Source organism: Manduca sexta, chromosome 3, assembly GCF_014839805.1.
Source record: "Manduca sexta isolate Smith_Timp_Sample1 chromosome 3, JHU_Msex_v1.0, whole genome shotgun sequence".
Classification (NCBI taxonomy): Eukaryota; Metazoa; Arthropoda; class Insecta; order Lepidoptera; family Sphingidae; genus Manduca; species Manduca sexta.
The window spans coordinates 5,262,935-5,279,335 of NC_051117.1; the positions used below are offsets into that span (position 1 = coordinate 5,262,935).

At 34.6% G+C, this 16,401-nt stretch overlaps 2 protein-coding genes across 3 annotated transcripts; one reads left to right on the forward strand and one right to left on the reverse strand.

Annotated features, from left to right (window-relative positions):
• Positions 1 to 385: 385 nt before the first annotated feature.
• LOC115443827 (delta(24)-sterol reductase) lies at positions 386 to 10,064 on the reverse strand. 2 transcript variants are annotated; one of them, XM_030169407.2, is made up of 10 exons: positions 9,962 to 10,064; positions 7,995 to 8,198; positions 5,562 to 5,717; positions 3,759 to 3,983; positions 3,396 to 3,490; positions 2,935 to 3,109; positions 2,226 to 2,369; positions 1,651 to 1,848; positions 976 to 1,110; positions 386 to 666 (listed from the first exon to the last, which is right to left on the reverse strand). In XM_030169407.2, the coding sequence occupies exons 2-10, from the start codon at positions 8,184 to 8,186 to the stop codon at positions 463 to 465; spliced, it is 1,524 nt and encodes a 507-aa protein (XP_030025267.2). In that variant the 5' UTR covers positions 8,187 to 8,198; positions 9,962 to 10,064; the 3' UTR covers positions 386 to 462. The 2 variants fall into 2 exon arrangements, with proteins under 2 accessions (XP_030025267.2, XP_030025268.2); XM_030169408.2 differs by having other exon boundaries at positions 7,995 to 8,195; positions 9,962 to 9,978.
• Positions 10,065 to 14,558: 4,494 nt separating this feature from the next.
• On the forward strand, positions 14,559 to 16,111 carry LOC115443816 (carbonyl reductase [NADPH] 3). The gene is given in 3 exon segments (XM_030169383.2): positions 14,559 to 14,797; positions 14,799 to 15,205; positions 15,871 to 16,111. Coding segments are annotated over 3 exon segments (834 nt in total). The 5' UTR covers positions 14,559 to 14,576; the 3' UTR covers positions 16,077 to 16,111.
• The last annotated feature ends 290 nt before the right edge of the window (positions 16,112 to 16,401 follow it).

Below are 16,401 nucleotides of genomic sequence, written 5' to 3' on the forward strand. Positions count from 1 at the left end.
ATGCCCTTTAACGATTTTGGTACATTATAAGTTTATATTACCTACATAAACTGATGACAAAGTATTATACGTTTTGTACTTAGTTAATTTCATTTTAAAATAAACAATCACTGGTAGGTCTCTCATATGTGAAAGTGCGCCTGCGTAGGTACTAGCGCAATCTCTATTTCTGCTGCCCAACAGCAGTATGTGGTCACTGTTGTGTTCCGGTTTGAAGGACATTGTAGCCTGTAACTACTGGACATCAATACTTCGTAATTCATGGTGTTGGATGGTGTTACTACTGTTTATAGGGTCGTATCGCTTACCATCAGGCGAACGGCAAGCTCGTCTCGTCATTCATTTTCAGTTTTTTCAGTTCATTCAATACAATAAAAAAATAGTATTCTTTGTTAGGTATTTAATAAACATATTACCCAATTATATTAAAATCATAATTAACAAAAAGATTTGCCAATAATTTTATTTTCTAACGGTCTTGTTGACTTTTCCATAAATCTCAGGGAACGCTTCTTTACAATAGGGCAAGGAATTCCTAACTTTATCGTATAGAGTATGATCGAACATTTTCCTAAACTCTTCTAAACTCGTGTATGTATCGGCGTACAGCATTTGGAAGCCTTGATGTTCCATCACGAAGTTTTCTACGTTGCGGGTTGATTTTATCTGAAATTGAAGGTGTTTATATCATCACCATTTAAGAAACAGCGTTACATACCGTTAGCGTACGTTTTTTATCTGGAATGTCATTTTTAGAGTGAGGTTTTTAAAATCAGGTTCCAACGGAATGACGATTACAATTTTGTGAAAGGTTTTTGTAAATCATTTCTTTGGGATTAAATTATAAAACCATGACATTTATTTTTTATAATTTTTTGTATACTTTCTTATCTAAATGTCATTGGAATAAAATAATTTGAAGGCGACCTCAAGTGGTAATAGGTATTGACTTATATTTCTGGTGTCAATACTTACAGTCTCAAATCCCTTAGCCTTAGGAACTCCATAGACACCCACATCAACAAACATTTCCGAGTCCACATTCGATTTGATCTTCAGCTGTCCCGGATTGTTGAACACTTTGAATGGACATAACCAAATGGGATACACCTAGAAAAAACACCGATTTAAATATTTTAAGTAAAACTATATGAAGTGAGTCTTAAATAATAATTCATAATTATTTTTCTGGTATTAATGGTGTTACTTTTTCGGCTGGTTAAAAGAAATGGTTTTGGGAATTAAGACAAATAGTAGAGTTATCTATCAACTTCCCACGTCGGCGTTGTTACCTACTGAAATCCCGTAATAGTATTTTTTGACGCATAAGAGGCAGACCTGATGCATTGCAAGGAAATCTCTAGATTACAACTATACCCTAATTGATTATGTTTGTGCAATGGTTTGTTTACAGCATATATCAAAGATTTTTAATATTACTTGGAGACCCACTCTTCATCGGTGAAACATCATCATTCACCATATTAAATGAAGAGGCTCTAAGGCTCCTACGACTTTTATCATTTATTATCCGAACTATCTTCAAGTTCAGTTTTAAAAGGAAAGAAAAAATGTCTGGTCATATGTTTAACCCTACGCAATATTAGCACAAGAAATAAAACATCAAATATCTCAACGACAACAACTAACCTCAAACTCATCATGGAAGCAGTTGATAGAAGCTTCTAGATGTTCTATCGGCAAGAGCATGTCTTGGATGACGTGCGCCCGTTCGTACAGCTTGGCTATCGCGTCTGGTTGCGTGAGCTTCAGTAGAGACACTTCTGGAGGCATCAGCCACCCGAATAGATAACGGAAAATGAAGTTGTTGCCGAAGGAAATTATGTCCTGTACATAATAGTTTGCATTGTTGTTATTTACTTTTATACTATTGAATTTAAAACTGAAAGAGTACCCTTTGCTTACAAACTGTAGTAACACCACACAGACATTTAAATTACAAAGTCAGCACTGAACTCTGTTCTTTTTCTAAAAAACACCAGATTTTATAATTGACTGATTGAATTACACTCGCTGCAGTGTTCTTGCTATTGCAAAAAAGTTTCATGCACTATCTCGCTTTCCTATCTACTCGTTAATAAAATTGACGTACGTTTTGTACGTACATTTAAACAGGCCCTTATTAAGTTTGGTTAATATAAAAAGGTAATTGTTGTCTTCGGTTAATAATACTGCTATTTATTAAAAATAGAAAGATTACTGACCTGCAGCTCCCAAAACAAGCTCCGAGTATGTCTGTGGTAGTAATCACGAAGCGGAATGTACTCGACAACGGACCTTTTACGTTTTAGATACTTTTCGACTTGCTTGAAGAACCATTCCGCGTACCATTTGCCAATGGGATTCATCTGCAATGAAGAAACAGTAGTCATTGATAAAATAAAAATGAAGAATTAAAAGACTTCGTTCGTAACACGGACATTTTAAATTCAGGATCCATTTACAAATACAAATACAAAAACAAAACAAAGAATGATAAAAAAAATGTTATAAAAAACAACAAACACACACAAATAGATGAGAATATAACAAGGTATAAAAACTCAAACAAACTAATGCATCATCCCGAACGTATGTGGTGTGCGTGCGAAACAGGTCTCATACAGCACTTTATAGCATTATAGCATTTATTTATATTCATTTATATTTTCAGTTAACAAGCGGCGATAGCCTAGTTGGTTGTGGAACGGTCTGCCGAGACGAATGTCCGCAGGTTCAAATCCCAAGGGCACACACCTCTGATTATTCTAAAAAATTATGTGTGTATTCTTTGTAAATTATATCATATATTTTCAGTTTCCATTACTCAGTATAAAAATTAAGTTTAACTATTGGAAGTCACAATCTGGATTAATTATCACGTACCATCAGTTGAAAAAATAATTTCCTTCACCTTCTAATTAAATAATTTACCTTTCCATCTCTGCCGACTTCATCGACCATATCTCCCAACATGACAACTCCAGAGTCCTTGGTGAACACAACTGCTTCCACGAACTGATGAGGGTTTGGTTTCACCGACTCTTGGGTAAAACGTTTCACCAAATCCGAAAGGCTGTGGTACGGGTGGTATTGTACACGAACGAATCTTGAAGGTAATGAAATTTATTGAGTTTTATATAGCATCACGTGAATGGCTCGGTCCGAGTGGTACTTTTGTTTTACAATGAATTTGCGAAATAATTGAATCTATTTGGATTTGTAGTTTTTTGTGGTGTGATTACGGTTAACCAACATCGCTTTTGCATCATACTTCTCTTTATTTAGAAATATAAAAGTAATAAATAGGTATATACGTAGATTGATAGAACAAACTATACACAATTTGCAATTGTATGTTAGTTCACTTTTAAGATCGAACTATAAATACTTACTTCTTAGCTGGCACAAGTTTGATGACGACTGAAGTTAAAAAGCCGAGAGTGCCGTAAGACCAGGGCACCGTGTAAAACAAATCAGGGTTCTCATCCTAAATAAAAAAAATCAAGTGTAATTTAAACAGGAATAACTACAATGCTTAAAAATCAAGATATAATTAATTTGAATAATATTAGGTTCTATGCATAATTCAAATTTTTGGATGCACTAGCAATTGAAAATTGACATCGCAATTTATCGGCGGATAACTGGAGCCACATAGCCTCTAAAATAATTACAAGTTTTAATTTATTTAGCGCTTACTTCGTTATTTTATGCAGCATCAAGATATCACTGGCAAACGTTTTATAAAATCCCACCTTGCTACAGGTAACAACGGATCCATCAGCAAGCACCAGCTCATACTGCAAGCAGATGTGCTGGAATAGCCCGAAGCGATGCGACGAGGTCTCCACACCCGTGCCCATCACCAACCCGCCGACTGTCAACTGGTCCAACTCTGGCACCACGGCTAAAGCTAAGCCAAGAGGCTGTAGAGTTCTGGACAGCTGGCCCATTGTTACCAAAGGCTCGCAACGCACTGTCTGTAATGGAAGTAAATGATCAATTTTATTATAGGAGTTATTTTATTTCAAGTTGGCCTCTTAAACGTAGTAGCGGCCTTAAGGGAGGAGAGTGAATTGGCCAATCGCTTGGGGTTTGGGATTTACAGGAGCCTCCCGCAGAGCTTCGGAATACCCTTTTTTAGCATTTTACTTACAAAACTGTTTTAATCAGGAAGTTTTTTTGCTCCGCCTAAGACCTCGGCTCTGTTTGTTTTTTGCTTTTGCCCAGGACCTCACCCTATTTAAGATCAGCACTTTGAGTATCAACATCCAACGTCTCAGGCTGTCAAGCGCAAGCGAATGCCACCCAGTGCTCCTAGTTCAAGTTTGCATGGTTTGCCTTCTGTAAATGAGTAATCGTATCCCTTCCTATAAGGCGAGGAAGTTGTTCGTGGCGTCATAGAAAATTGTAAAATTAGACGTTTTTGATTCTACATTATCGTCATAGTTTTGGATATTTGTAAGAAAATAAGTAGATCGAATAGCTAAGAATTAGGGAAAATAGCAACCCATAAACACATACAACGTTTAAAAAATTGGTGATACAATATATAAGAATAATAATAAGGGCTATTATATTACTTATTACGTTTATAATTTATTTGGAGCTAGAAGTGATGGTATTTGTTGGTTTTTCAGCAATCTTGTAACCATACAAATCGTGACGCAATAGGTATATTTACGTAGGGTGTTTAAATAACATATTTTACCACGTTTAATTATACCTGACCTGAATTTAAACAAGGTAAACATATAACAACCAGGAAAATCTAAAGGAGAATTAATTAATTACAAAAAAATATATAAATGTACCTACTGTCGGGTTATCGACCTGCAGACCAACTATATGCTCAAGGACATGGAAAACAGGAAACTGATAAATAAATTATTCTAATCTTCGTGTTGTTTAATGCAACTGAATAAATTGAAATAATCTGTCTATCTTCGAATGGTTTCAGGATAAATTTAAAAATGTCTATACTGGTGATCTCTTGTATATATGAGAGTTCGCCTGGGTAGGTACCACGGCAATCTTTATTTCTGCCGCCAAGCAGAAGTGTATAGTCAATATTGTGTTCCGGTTTGAAGAACGTTGTAACCAGTTTAACTACTGGACATACTAAGGCTTAACATCCTATGTCTCAGGATAGTGAGCGCAGTAAAATACCAAACAATACTTTATTATTCAAGGTGTTGGATGATGTTTCTTCTGTTCATGAGCGGTCGTATCGCTTACCATCAGGCGAACGGCAAGCTTGTCTCGTCCTTGAAAACAATAAAAAAGCTAGATGCCTATACTTCGATATAAAAAGTAACCTATGTCCATTCCAGGGTCTCAAACTATCTCCAATCAAATTTAATCGATATCGGTTCTATGGTTTAGCCGTTAAAGCTTTACAGACAGACTTATTTTCGTATTTATAATTATGAATTTCTTAAGTGGTCACCATTTTTTCCATGTAGAAATTCTAACCATCTAACCATCATCATCCTGAGATTTAAGATTTCTATAAAACAAAGAAAGTAATGGCAACATAGTCAAAAAATCCTAATCACCATGTTTTCGGTGTCCACCTCCAAAACATCAACCAAATTGACTTTGATGTTGGTGAAGGTCTTCTTGTAGAGGCCGTGGCGGAAAGACATCGTCTGCCAAGTAGGACGAGCGGTGCATAGCCGCGTCGAACGGTCACCGGATAACCATGCCTTCACCTGCAAAGAAAGTTTAGAATACAATTCGTAAGCTTAGCTTTTTTTTCTACCCCGTGCTGAGATCTTGCGTTCGATTCTCACATTGGTATTGGGTTTTCTGCTCAACACCAGCTCGTTGTCTGGAATTTGTGTCCGGTATGGCCTGATTAATGGAACGAAATAAAAAATGGGTGACCTAGTTGTTATTCTGCCTATCCTTTCGGGTATAGAGACGTAAGTATGTGTACTTGTACTTGTATGTGTTATTTTCTGACAATACTTCGTCAACGAAGACTCATCTTTGGTTTAGTGGAAATATAGTTTAGGTTGTGGACTGTCATTACCATGACTATTGGGTGGGATAGCACTTTGTGTCAGGAGATAAAGGGAGAACTAACAAAGAAATCAGAAGGTTGACGTCAGGCTCGTGGGCTTTTAAAATCTACAGCAAATTTATTCAGTGCCGTAAAGAAATATTTAAGCGAGATAAGGACATGGTTTAAAAACAAACGACTACTTACTGTAAATTCCTTGATTTCAATCGATATTCGATATCAATATATTTTTTGATTTATATTTTTATTTATTTATAAGACAACGTTAAATGTAAATGCATACAAAAAGAAATATAGTATATTTCTAATATGAAATAACTACCTATGTAAGTCTAAAGTGTTATGTTACGTATTATTAATAGATTCCTCGCAATAACATCTTCAAAAACATTATTTTAAACGAAAACAGGTGTTACTGCACCGTTTCATCTCTATTTAACGTTCGCCCACCCGGTCAGTGCTAAAGAATGGAAACATCCTGGCTACTTCAGACGAATTGCCAATTGTAGGTTAAGGATTGTGAACAACAATCATCAAATGAGCAGACGGCCTTGTTATTAAATTTAACTGTTCGTATTTATTGAACTAGACCATTGATTTCCAAAGTGGTTCACTTAGACTACCAGGGGTCCACGGAAGACTTGACGGGGCTCTACGTTGGCCTGACCAAAAAAATGGGAGTCCACAACTCGTAAGCGAGGTGGTCCAGGAAAATGTATCTGGTTTGATATTAAAGTACTAAAATGTGGCTTGACTTCACCTATCAACGTAGGCAGTTGATACGGGTCGTAAGAGAGACGGTGACCACATAACTTTTCGCAATAGCTAGTCGGTAGTTATAATGCACTTTCTATGCAAAATCTAAAAAAAAATGTCCTCCGAAACCAGATTTTTTTTAAAGCGGTGTATGAGAAAATACAGTAAGGGAACCCCTGAACTAAACAAAGTGGTATATTTTATTTATATCTGAAAAACTAAAATCAAATATGCCTTCTATTCCGGAAGGAAGGAGCAGACGCAAAAAGTCAAAGGTTCGAAAAAAAGATGAATCGAACCCAGAATCAGATTTCACAGCCCAAGTAGGTGCGCTGTATACCACAGGTGCGAGTACTAAATTGTAATCTAATGTTACAAAGCCAACTAAAAAGCGCATATAAATAGTGCTTAACAAAATTCTTTGTAAGTGTAGGCACTCGTTAGAGTTTATGACTGATATTGATGGCAGTAATAACAAGAGCATGACTTTTTTATAGACCATGAGTAATTCAGCAAATAATTATTGCACAAATTGCCTCATATAAAACCTGTTCAGTAAAATTTGCTTTATTTTTTACTTGGCTGTCCCATTGCTCGAGAATTTTAAAAGCAAAATCTTTACGAGAAAATGTTTTTATGAATGGTAAATATTTATATTAGATCAATTAAGAGGGCCAGGAAATCCAGTATAATTTCTGAAAGTCGCTGGTGGTAGGATGTAATTTATATCCGCCCGGATAGCGACAACGTACACAAGGCGTTTATATTATTCGACATTCTATTGAACTCCACTCCAGTTACCATCAGGTGCATTAAGGGTCACTTTGAAACGAACGTGTAAAAAAAGAACGAAATCTCACGACTCACGAAACAAGACATAATAGTGTCTGCTCAGTTTGATCTTTGAACTGTTACTTAGTTGTGTTTATTTTATACATTATACATTATTTTATACTTTTATGGGCTTCACTGATTACATAACTTTACTATTTGTAATCGAAATGAGCCATCTTTCGTAAAACTGGGTATACTGATCACCAGTGGCAAAACGTGAGATATTCCGAACGGGAACCGAACACAACATATAGCTACTAATATGCATAAATGAGGTCTGCAAATCGTTCTACTGATAGATTCTACATAAATTCTTTATAAAAGCGAGCAGGAATCAGGATATGTGGAGCCTTCGCCATTGCTAGTACATTACCTGTCTTTGCACATCCTTGACTTTCTGGTCGTGCATTTTGGGCGCGCTGTTCATCTTGAACACCACGTAGTTCCTGATGATGGACCACAGCTTCCACGCAGCCGACATCGGCAGAAGTGCCAGTATCACAATGATCCATCTGTACTCAACTATGATGTACTCGAATAACGTTTCTGTTGGGATTGACGTCATGGTGCCTCTCTTCTAAAAAATATTTTTAATTTTTTACTGTATTTTTTTTGGCATCGATACCTATTTTAAATTGGTTAACTGACAAATAAATATATGATTACAATGAAATATATTTTAATATTATGTTATAAGTTACAACATAAAAATAAGAATTGGAAAGAAGATTACATTGATTGTGTTATAATAATTTCTTAATAAGTTCAATTCTTTTTGGGATTTATTTTTTTTAAAAAGTGTTTATGAATAATTTTTGTTAGTTATCATTTAGGATGGATTAAAAAAATCTATACGTAAAACTGACAGTAGTTAAGTTAGTAGATGTAACACACAGTGGTGGAATAACAGTAAGGAGAAGATAAGAAACAAACTTTTTTTCTAATCAAAATAAATTCGTATTTGTATTCCTTGTTTATAAGATGATGGATGCTGCGGAGTTACTGAAATATCAATGTTTGTTGTATCAAGAGGGCCAAAAAAGAAATTACCAAGTCAAATCAGGAATGTATTCATTGTAAATATCCAATGTTCTGTGTTATATCGTAATAGATTCTCTGGTACCTCATATTTTGGCGTAAAAATATCACCGATTCTTATCTCCAAAGTTATACACAAGAAGCGGCCAAGGGATTATAAACGACAAACAGATTAACTTTGTGGAAGAGTTATATTCACATCTAACCATGTTCAATAATTTACTAAAAACACTTAGGACTCGAATCAAAGATTTTAAAACTCACACGTTATTTAAAAAGTTATTATAAGTAGCTTGGGCAATTTTTGTTTTATATTCGACTTGACTCATTTGTTGTTTGCTCTAAAGGTTTTATCTTTAGTTCATTTAGACATCGATTAGTGTTATTTTAACATAGAGCCTTGATTCGTAAGCTATAATTTTCCCAAATATTCCTGCATAGCAACTTAAAAAAACTATGCCCGCGAAACATATGCAAACGTAAATACGATTACATATATCTATGAACTTATGGCTGATAAATATAATCTTAGGAAACAGGTGTTTCGATGCTTGCTCACATGAGTTTATTTATTAAAATTACAAATACTTTTGCTGAGACGTCATATGCATGGTTGCGCTAACTAGTTTTAAAAATATTTGTAAGGCAAATATTGCTGTATTCATACAGATTCCTAATAACAACTTAAAAGAAACTTTGACTATGTGTCTTAAATCCAGAGGCGGCTAACAAAATACAATTCAAACACTATTTTCTAAAAATTGCCACAGTTGTTTCTATAAATTATGTCATCATAACCACTTTAGATGCAATTAAAATCCGTGCATTGGAAGTTTTGAAATATTCTACCACGGCTTATCCTGCCTGAGTGATCATGAATATAAAAACAAGGACAAGACCCCAGTCCTTAGATATAGTTGGGGTATCCAGGTTTGGAATTGCAATCACAGACTTATTGTAAAAAAAACTTTAGACATAACATCGCCTAGGTAAACACGAAAAAAAACTATTTTGTTTTTATAACTACCTTCACAACAAAAAGTCACCTATATAAAAAAGAATTTTAATCCGATTTCGTTATCACTAAATCAAAATAATATATTCTTAGGAGATAAAAAACAAAATTAATTCAGATAATTTACTAACACAAATGCTGCCTACTCTCATTTAAGAACTAGATAGACAAAGTCATTCTGATTAAAATAATTGAAGTCAAAAGCATGCATGATGCATTGTATTAACGTTTGATGAATACTTTAATACTGCTAAAAAAATTATGTAAACAAATAAAAAAGGACTCACAGCGAAATGTTGGTTTGCAACAAAAATTCTATTTGCACGTTCGTATCACTTCATTGCTACCAGTGAACTGTAACCAAGGACACAACCGTACGTTCGGGATACATTTTGCAAACATTGGAATACTCTACCATCTACCTTATTTGTCGTTCTATAAAGGATACAATCGCTTGACAACACCGCACTGAAATCTAATTCGATGATAAATTGTTTTGATTACGCTTTTATTACAAAGTGGTAAGGATTTATTTTCTGTGGTAAGTTATTATCTTAAGATAATAGAAAGCGTGTAATCTTTTAATACGTAGGCATTTTTCGGTATAAAAGAATTTTGGAATTAATTCAGTGGCACAAAAACGTAGGTACTAACTACTAACATTGTTCCTAAGAGATATCTACCTCTAATTGCCTACACTTTGGTGATAATTATATTGTAATAAATAATTATGTAATAAATTAGATTAGAATTTAGATAGAAGTTATTCCTATCAACAAAATATTTTCGATGCAGGCCCGCATAACGTTAGCAATCATCATGTTCTTGCATACTTGTGGCGTAAGTAAATAATTGCAATAAAAAAATATGTATCGATAAAGAAATAACATTTTAGAATAGTTACAGACTAGAGCAAGCCGTAGAATACTCATCACTAGGCATTATAATAAATGTAAACAAATTCAATAAATACTCACTTTCGAAATTCAAATAATATTTCCTTTATGGATCGTTAATTTAAGATTACCAAACTAGACAATTAACAGGTTTATAAAATAGGTCCAGAGTAGTTGACGACTTTTTAAAATACATTTATCTAAAATGTGTTTCATCCAAAATCTATCAAAAAATGAATTTTCAAAATCCCCGCAATAATTAATAAGTTAAAAAGCTTCGAAATTTGGTGGAAAGGGTACCTGTCAAATTACAAAAATAGTGAAATGTGACGTCACCCAGTGCCACAGGCCATAACGCTGCTTGAGTGGAAAAGGACAGCGCGAAAACGCCACAACAGAAGCACGCTTTCTTTTTTTTACCGTGATAAGATAACAATGCTTACTGCTTTCTATGCTGTTTTATAAACCTATCTTCATATTGGTGGTACCTATTTTGAGGGTCTACAACAGGATGTACAGGTATGTTATAAGGATGAACATAGAAAGAGCGGCAGAGTATTTTTATTTTTTTATAAGATTTTCAATACTTAATCTTACTGTCTACGGAGAACGCAACAGCAAAGCCGTTATGTCTGGGTCAGCCTTTTGCGTTTTTGCTAAATTTTGGATGTGCTTGAAAAGGTAAACGTGTTTTTGGATAAACTTATTTTACAGGCTAAGGTATAGAAACAGGAAAACATAAACTTGAATAAAGAAACACATTATAATAATTATTTATTTATAAACTTATAACTAAGTACACCATAGATTTGTATACAAATAAATTGCTTTTCCGAACCACTACCGATAATAAGAAAATAAAATTTTACTCCATGGTAGTTTCCTATTATCCCTCATATAAAATTGTAAGCGATAGACCCCGTAGAAATAAAGATATTTACGCACAACAAACTTTGTGATTATCGGTTATCAATATTACTAAGTATCTATCTGCACACCTCGTGTGACACCTCACTCAGTGGTAACAAATATTTCCGAGATGTATGCCTTCACAGTTTAGATTTAGGTTTAGAAGCTTCGTGTGAAACTGGTATTAGCGTATCTTGATTTAAGAGCGCTGGTCTTGGTATCACTATTGTTAAAAATCCATCAGGTGACAGTTTAGAAGTTACATTTTCTAAACGACATCCTTTGGGTAACTGGTATCTCCTTTTTAACTCTCTGGATATAAAGCCGTGTTCGTCTCTTTTCTCTTCGTGTTTTGCTTCAACCACAATAAAACCGTCTGCAGTCTTTACTTTTATCTCTTCGGGAGAAAAGTCTTTGACTTGTAAACTTATCACATACTTATCGTTTTCCGTTCTCACACTGTTCTCTTGCTTCCACGGGAAATTTTCGAGCCAGTCGATTGACCGTAGAACATTTTCATCACCAAAAATCGAAGGCGTTTGTAGGCGAAGCATTCTGACCTATTCTAGAAACGTCATGAAGGTGTACTTTGTATCAGAACGGATACGCACACTACGCGACTCTGTTTACGCTGCGCGGTGTATCATCGAAACTGAACAAGCTGCGATGGTGATCAGGTTTAAATATACGAACATAGATGGCGCTGAAATAAGGCTTATCATGTTTTTTGAATAACTGAAGCTACTAGAACTAAATGTATTTTTATAGGAAAGCATGCATGGCTCCGTTGCATCTTAGTTTACAACAAGTCTACTTCTTTTTATGCAATTGGTAGAAATTCACATAATATATTGCTATTTTACCACATTGTTATTGAAATGGTGAGACAAAATATAAATCACGTAGGTAGTTTACGTGACGTTAACGTCTCGTTGTGGTGTAAATGTAGTTTTATTCTTAATTTTTGTAGTCTATGGTCAATGTATTGGTCAAGGAAATTCCAGTATCTACTAGAATTCTAGTTTATTTGTCTCTGCTGGAATTTATATTCGGTGAACGTTTTTGTTCAGATAAAAAAATAATAATAATTGTTACAAACATTTCTAGAATGTCGTAGAGTAACGTCATAGTAGGTAAACAAGTTGTAGGTTAAAAGCGCATAGTTTAGTTTTTTTTAGAAAATTATTATCAATGATAAAACATTGTCAATGTGGATATAGTAAGTCGATATGTAAATATTCAAAAACACTAAACCTATCGTGACTAGGTTATGCTATAGCTGAGTATGTATCAATCTCCCTATTAAAGTCCTTTAGGCAATTGATACACTTTACAATAGAAGTAAATAAATATAAAGGTATTTAATATCACACATTGAACCAACTATCTTGAACGTATTATCGTTAAATAAATTCTTTATTACGCAATAAGCATTGAATAAGCGTGAACGCAGTTTTTATCTCTAACAAATATTTGCAAGATAATTTTAAGGGTTAATAATGCTCAGAACAATGACAAGCATAGAAGTAACATTATGACATTTGAGTGTACTCTGTCTTTGACAGCAAGAAATTTAATTGTGTTGCGATCTCTTCTGACATCTTATCGATATCGATAGATGCTTTGACTATCGGCTATGGTAAATTCACAGACCTGCTAAAATAAACACTTTTCGGTCAGTCAACTACAAACCGTTGCAAAATGCTATTTTAGATAAAGGTTAAAAAAAAGATATCAAAACCCTAATTTGGTATTCAAGTACCAAATGAGGTCTGGGTATATAAAATCACTCGTTAAGAAGCTGTTAAATTACAATGAACTATAGAACTACCGGCTCTCTTCGAGCTAAATTTTATCCAATTTTCATTTGCTATTTACAGCAGTTTCCATGCCTTCCGAAACGTCATTCACACAAAAATGGTTTAGCATTTAGATTATTAAATTAAGAAAATTTTAGAAATTTCGGAAGGAATGGAAACTGTAAGTAACAAAAAGAAATCGGCCGGAATTTCGTTTAGGAGAAAGCCAGTACGCCTTCTGTTCTTTTCTGACTTTCTTAGGGATTAAAAGATACCCAAGAAGTGTGATTTGACAGAAGCTACTAAAATGGGACAATAAAATTAAAACACAGCGGTATCATTCATGTCACATATGTTTGATAACTTATTTCAAAGTTAATAAAACTTTGTCGAAATGCATAGAGCAAACACGGTGCTGTTTTTCCAATGCCAATTGGGACGAGCTATGGCAACGATCCATTTTTGCCTCATAGCATCATCTGTGGGGAATCTGCAATGAAACACACTATGAAAATCAGATAGTTTCCTCAACCCCCACCCTTGGCGCACGGTTTCCAAGTGGCTTTTACCACTTCACCACCGTATATTGAAAGTAAAACGCAATTTATGCAAAATAGTCAACTACAATATACTAACATCTATGTTATCGACAGAATATACAGAACAACACTATTGAACACGACTACGTAAATTGATAAAAATGAAAAATACTTAATAATTACTGTATCGAATGGCCAACAGCAGATTATAATATGACTACAGCATAATAAAGATTAATTAATAATATTTTTTGCACTTATGTACAGGGTTTAAGCAAATATATTAGGTTTTTTGTTTACTCACCGATGGAAGCTGATGATTTCAGTTTCATTTTCTTTACGACAAGAATGAGATTTACACCCCATAATAACGCAGGCCATTCCTTGTTCGTAGGGCTATATTATACTTAAACAGCACTGTGTATTTATTAGAATTAACAACAAAAATATTACAAAACATGCAGCCACTTTTGAAAAGCACGCGCTGAAGTATAACGTAACTAAATTGTGTGGGCGCGTTTGTGACATTGTTTTGAGGTTGGCAAGTTGGAACATTTGACATTTTATTTGCTTTTTAATTCGGCATCATAAAGAGGACCAAAGGTAACCATTTGATAATTTTAAAGTGTACGCAAGCCGACCTTAGCAACATAATATTTGTCTCGTTCTTTCCAACGGTTTTGGCCTATTTGAAAAAATAGGATAAGTATATGAGGGTAATTTAGATTCCTTCTATGCTTGTTCTTGTTCTGAGTAATAATGTCACCACAGAAAGTAGCTATAGTAACTGGCGCGAATAAAGGCCTCGGTTTTGCCATTGTTAAAAAATTGTGTTCGAAATATGAAGGTTTAGTGTATCTCACAGCAAGAAATGAAAATCGAGGTGTCCAAGCGATAGAAGAATTGAAAAAAAGTAACTTACATCCAACTTTTCACAAACTAGACGTCTCTGATCAAAGAAGCATTTCGGATTTCGCAGAACCGTAACAAACAAATAGAAATTTTAATTAATAATGCAGGAATACTATTCCTCAAGGACGCTAAGGAACCGCTATGCTATCAGGCTGAACAGACAATTTTAATAAACTTTTTCGGTTTAGTGAACTTTTGTGAAACTGTGATACCGTACGTGAAAAATGGAGGGAAAATTGTGAACATATCGAGTTCGTCGGGTCATTTGTCGCGTTTACCTTCAGAAGAATTAAGAAATAAATTCAGTTCAGAAGATTTAACTTTAGATGAGCTGAAGGAATTGATGCAGAGTTACATAGAAGCGGTGAAGCGCGGTGACGATTTGAAGGACACTTGGGGTGATTCACCCTATGTCGTGTCTAAAGTTGGAGTCAACGCGTACACTTTTAATTTGAGCCGTAGATTATCGCCGAAAGGTAGGTTTTAATATATTGCGTATTTATATTTGATTTAAAGTCAAAAGGCTTTTTCGCTTTTTATAAATAATAGCGCGTTCAAACTTACTCTTCAGCTTTGTATAGTAGTATAGATATGTCAAGTAAAATAACGTACTTAGGGTCATTTAACGATGGCAAACAATAAGTTAAAAAATATATACTAATCTTCAGTTCGTATTTTGTAATCTTCCTTCGCCGTTCATCTTCTAAACTTTTACACCTTTACCCCGATTTAGATATCTTCTGAGTACAGGCGAGTAGTCACGAATACGAGTATTTACAGCTTTTTCCGGTGTATTCATTACTCATAATACATAATGATATTTACTCACCAATAGTCTAAATGAGGCATCAAATCATTTAGAAAGGACGCGGCATTTGCTTGTTTCCCCAACAGAAAAATCTGTCGCTTTCAATTGATCTAAATACTACATACAAAGTGCAACACTCATAATATTACGCATATTCATCCTCAGAATATTAATCTGCCAAATGCAAGTGTTATAAATGTGTAGACGAGCCTTTGATCTTATACTTCGGCAAAAGAAAAGGTCATACCAGCCGCATCCTTAATAGTTATGTGATGTAAGTTTGAATTATCTATAAACAGCCTTAAAAGTAGCCATTTTTATTTCATATTTCAGGTATAACAGTAAACTGCATCCATCCAGGCTATGTGATCTCTGATATGACAAGAGGTGCTGGTAACGTGACTCCTGAAGATGCGGCCGAAGTGCCTCTGAAGCTCGCCTTACAACCAGAGGGATCGGGACTCTTTGTATGGCATAATGGGAGTCCTGTCCCGTGGGATGGCCCTGACCCACGGGGTTACATCGATGGGAAGTCATAGTATTTATTTTTAATATACATATATTCTCTTTATGACATGCTTTATTTTCTTTATTATGTTTTTTCTCTATAATCCAGTAATCCCAAAATTCCAATGATCCGGCGACTGGCACTCTTTGCTTTTTAATAGTGCAGGATTAGAAGATTCTTGTGTTATGAATTTATTTTGTTATTTTTAATTCTCCTAATAAAGCTAATAATAATAATGGTTTATGTACTTTATAACTAAATGCCGACACGAGCAAGTCGCTCGCCTGATAGGAAACTCCTTACTCAAATAGTACCAACCCCAACCCAACAATCTGTATACGTAACTGCGCAAGTCA

Excerpts from the sequence above, each read along its gene's own strand:
- LOC115443827 (XM_030169407.2), bottom strand. The coding sequence starts at position 8,186 with ATGACGTCAATCCCAACAGAAACGTTATTCGAGTACATCATAGTTGAG. Across the intron at positions 3,491-3,758 it reads CCGTTGTTACCTGTAGCAAG|GATGAGAACCCTGATTTGTT; the intron begins GTGGGATTTTAT and ends TTTTTTATTTAG. Across the intron at positions 3,110-3,395 it reads AAACTTGTGCCAGCTAAGAA|ATTCGTTCGTGTACAATACC; the intron begins GTAAGTATTTAT and ends ATTACCTTCAAG.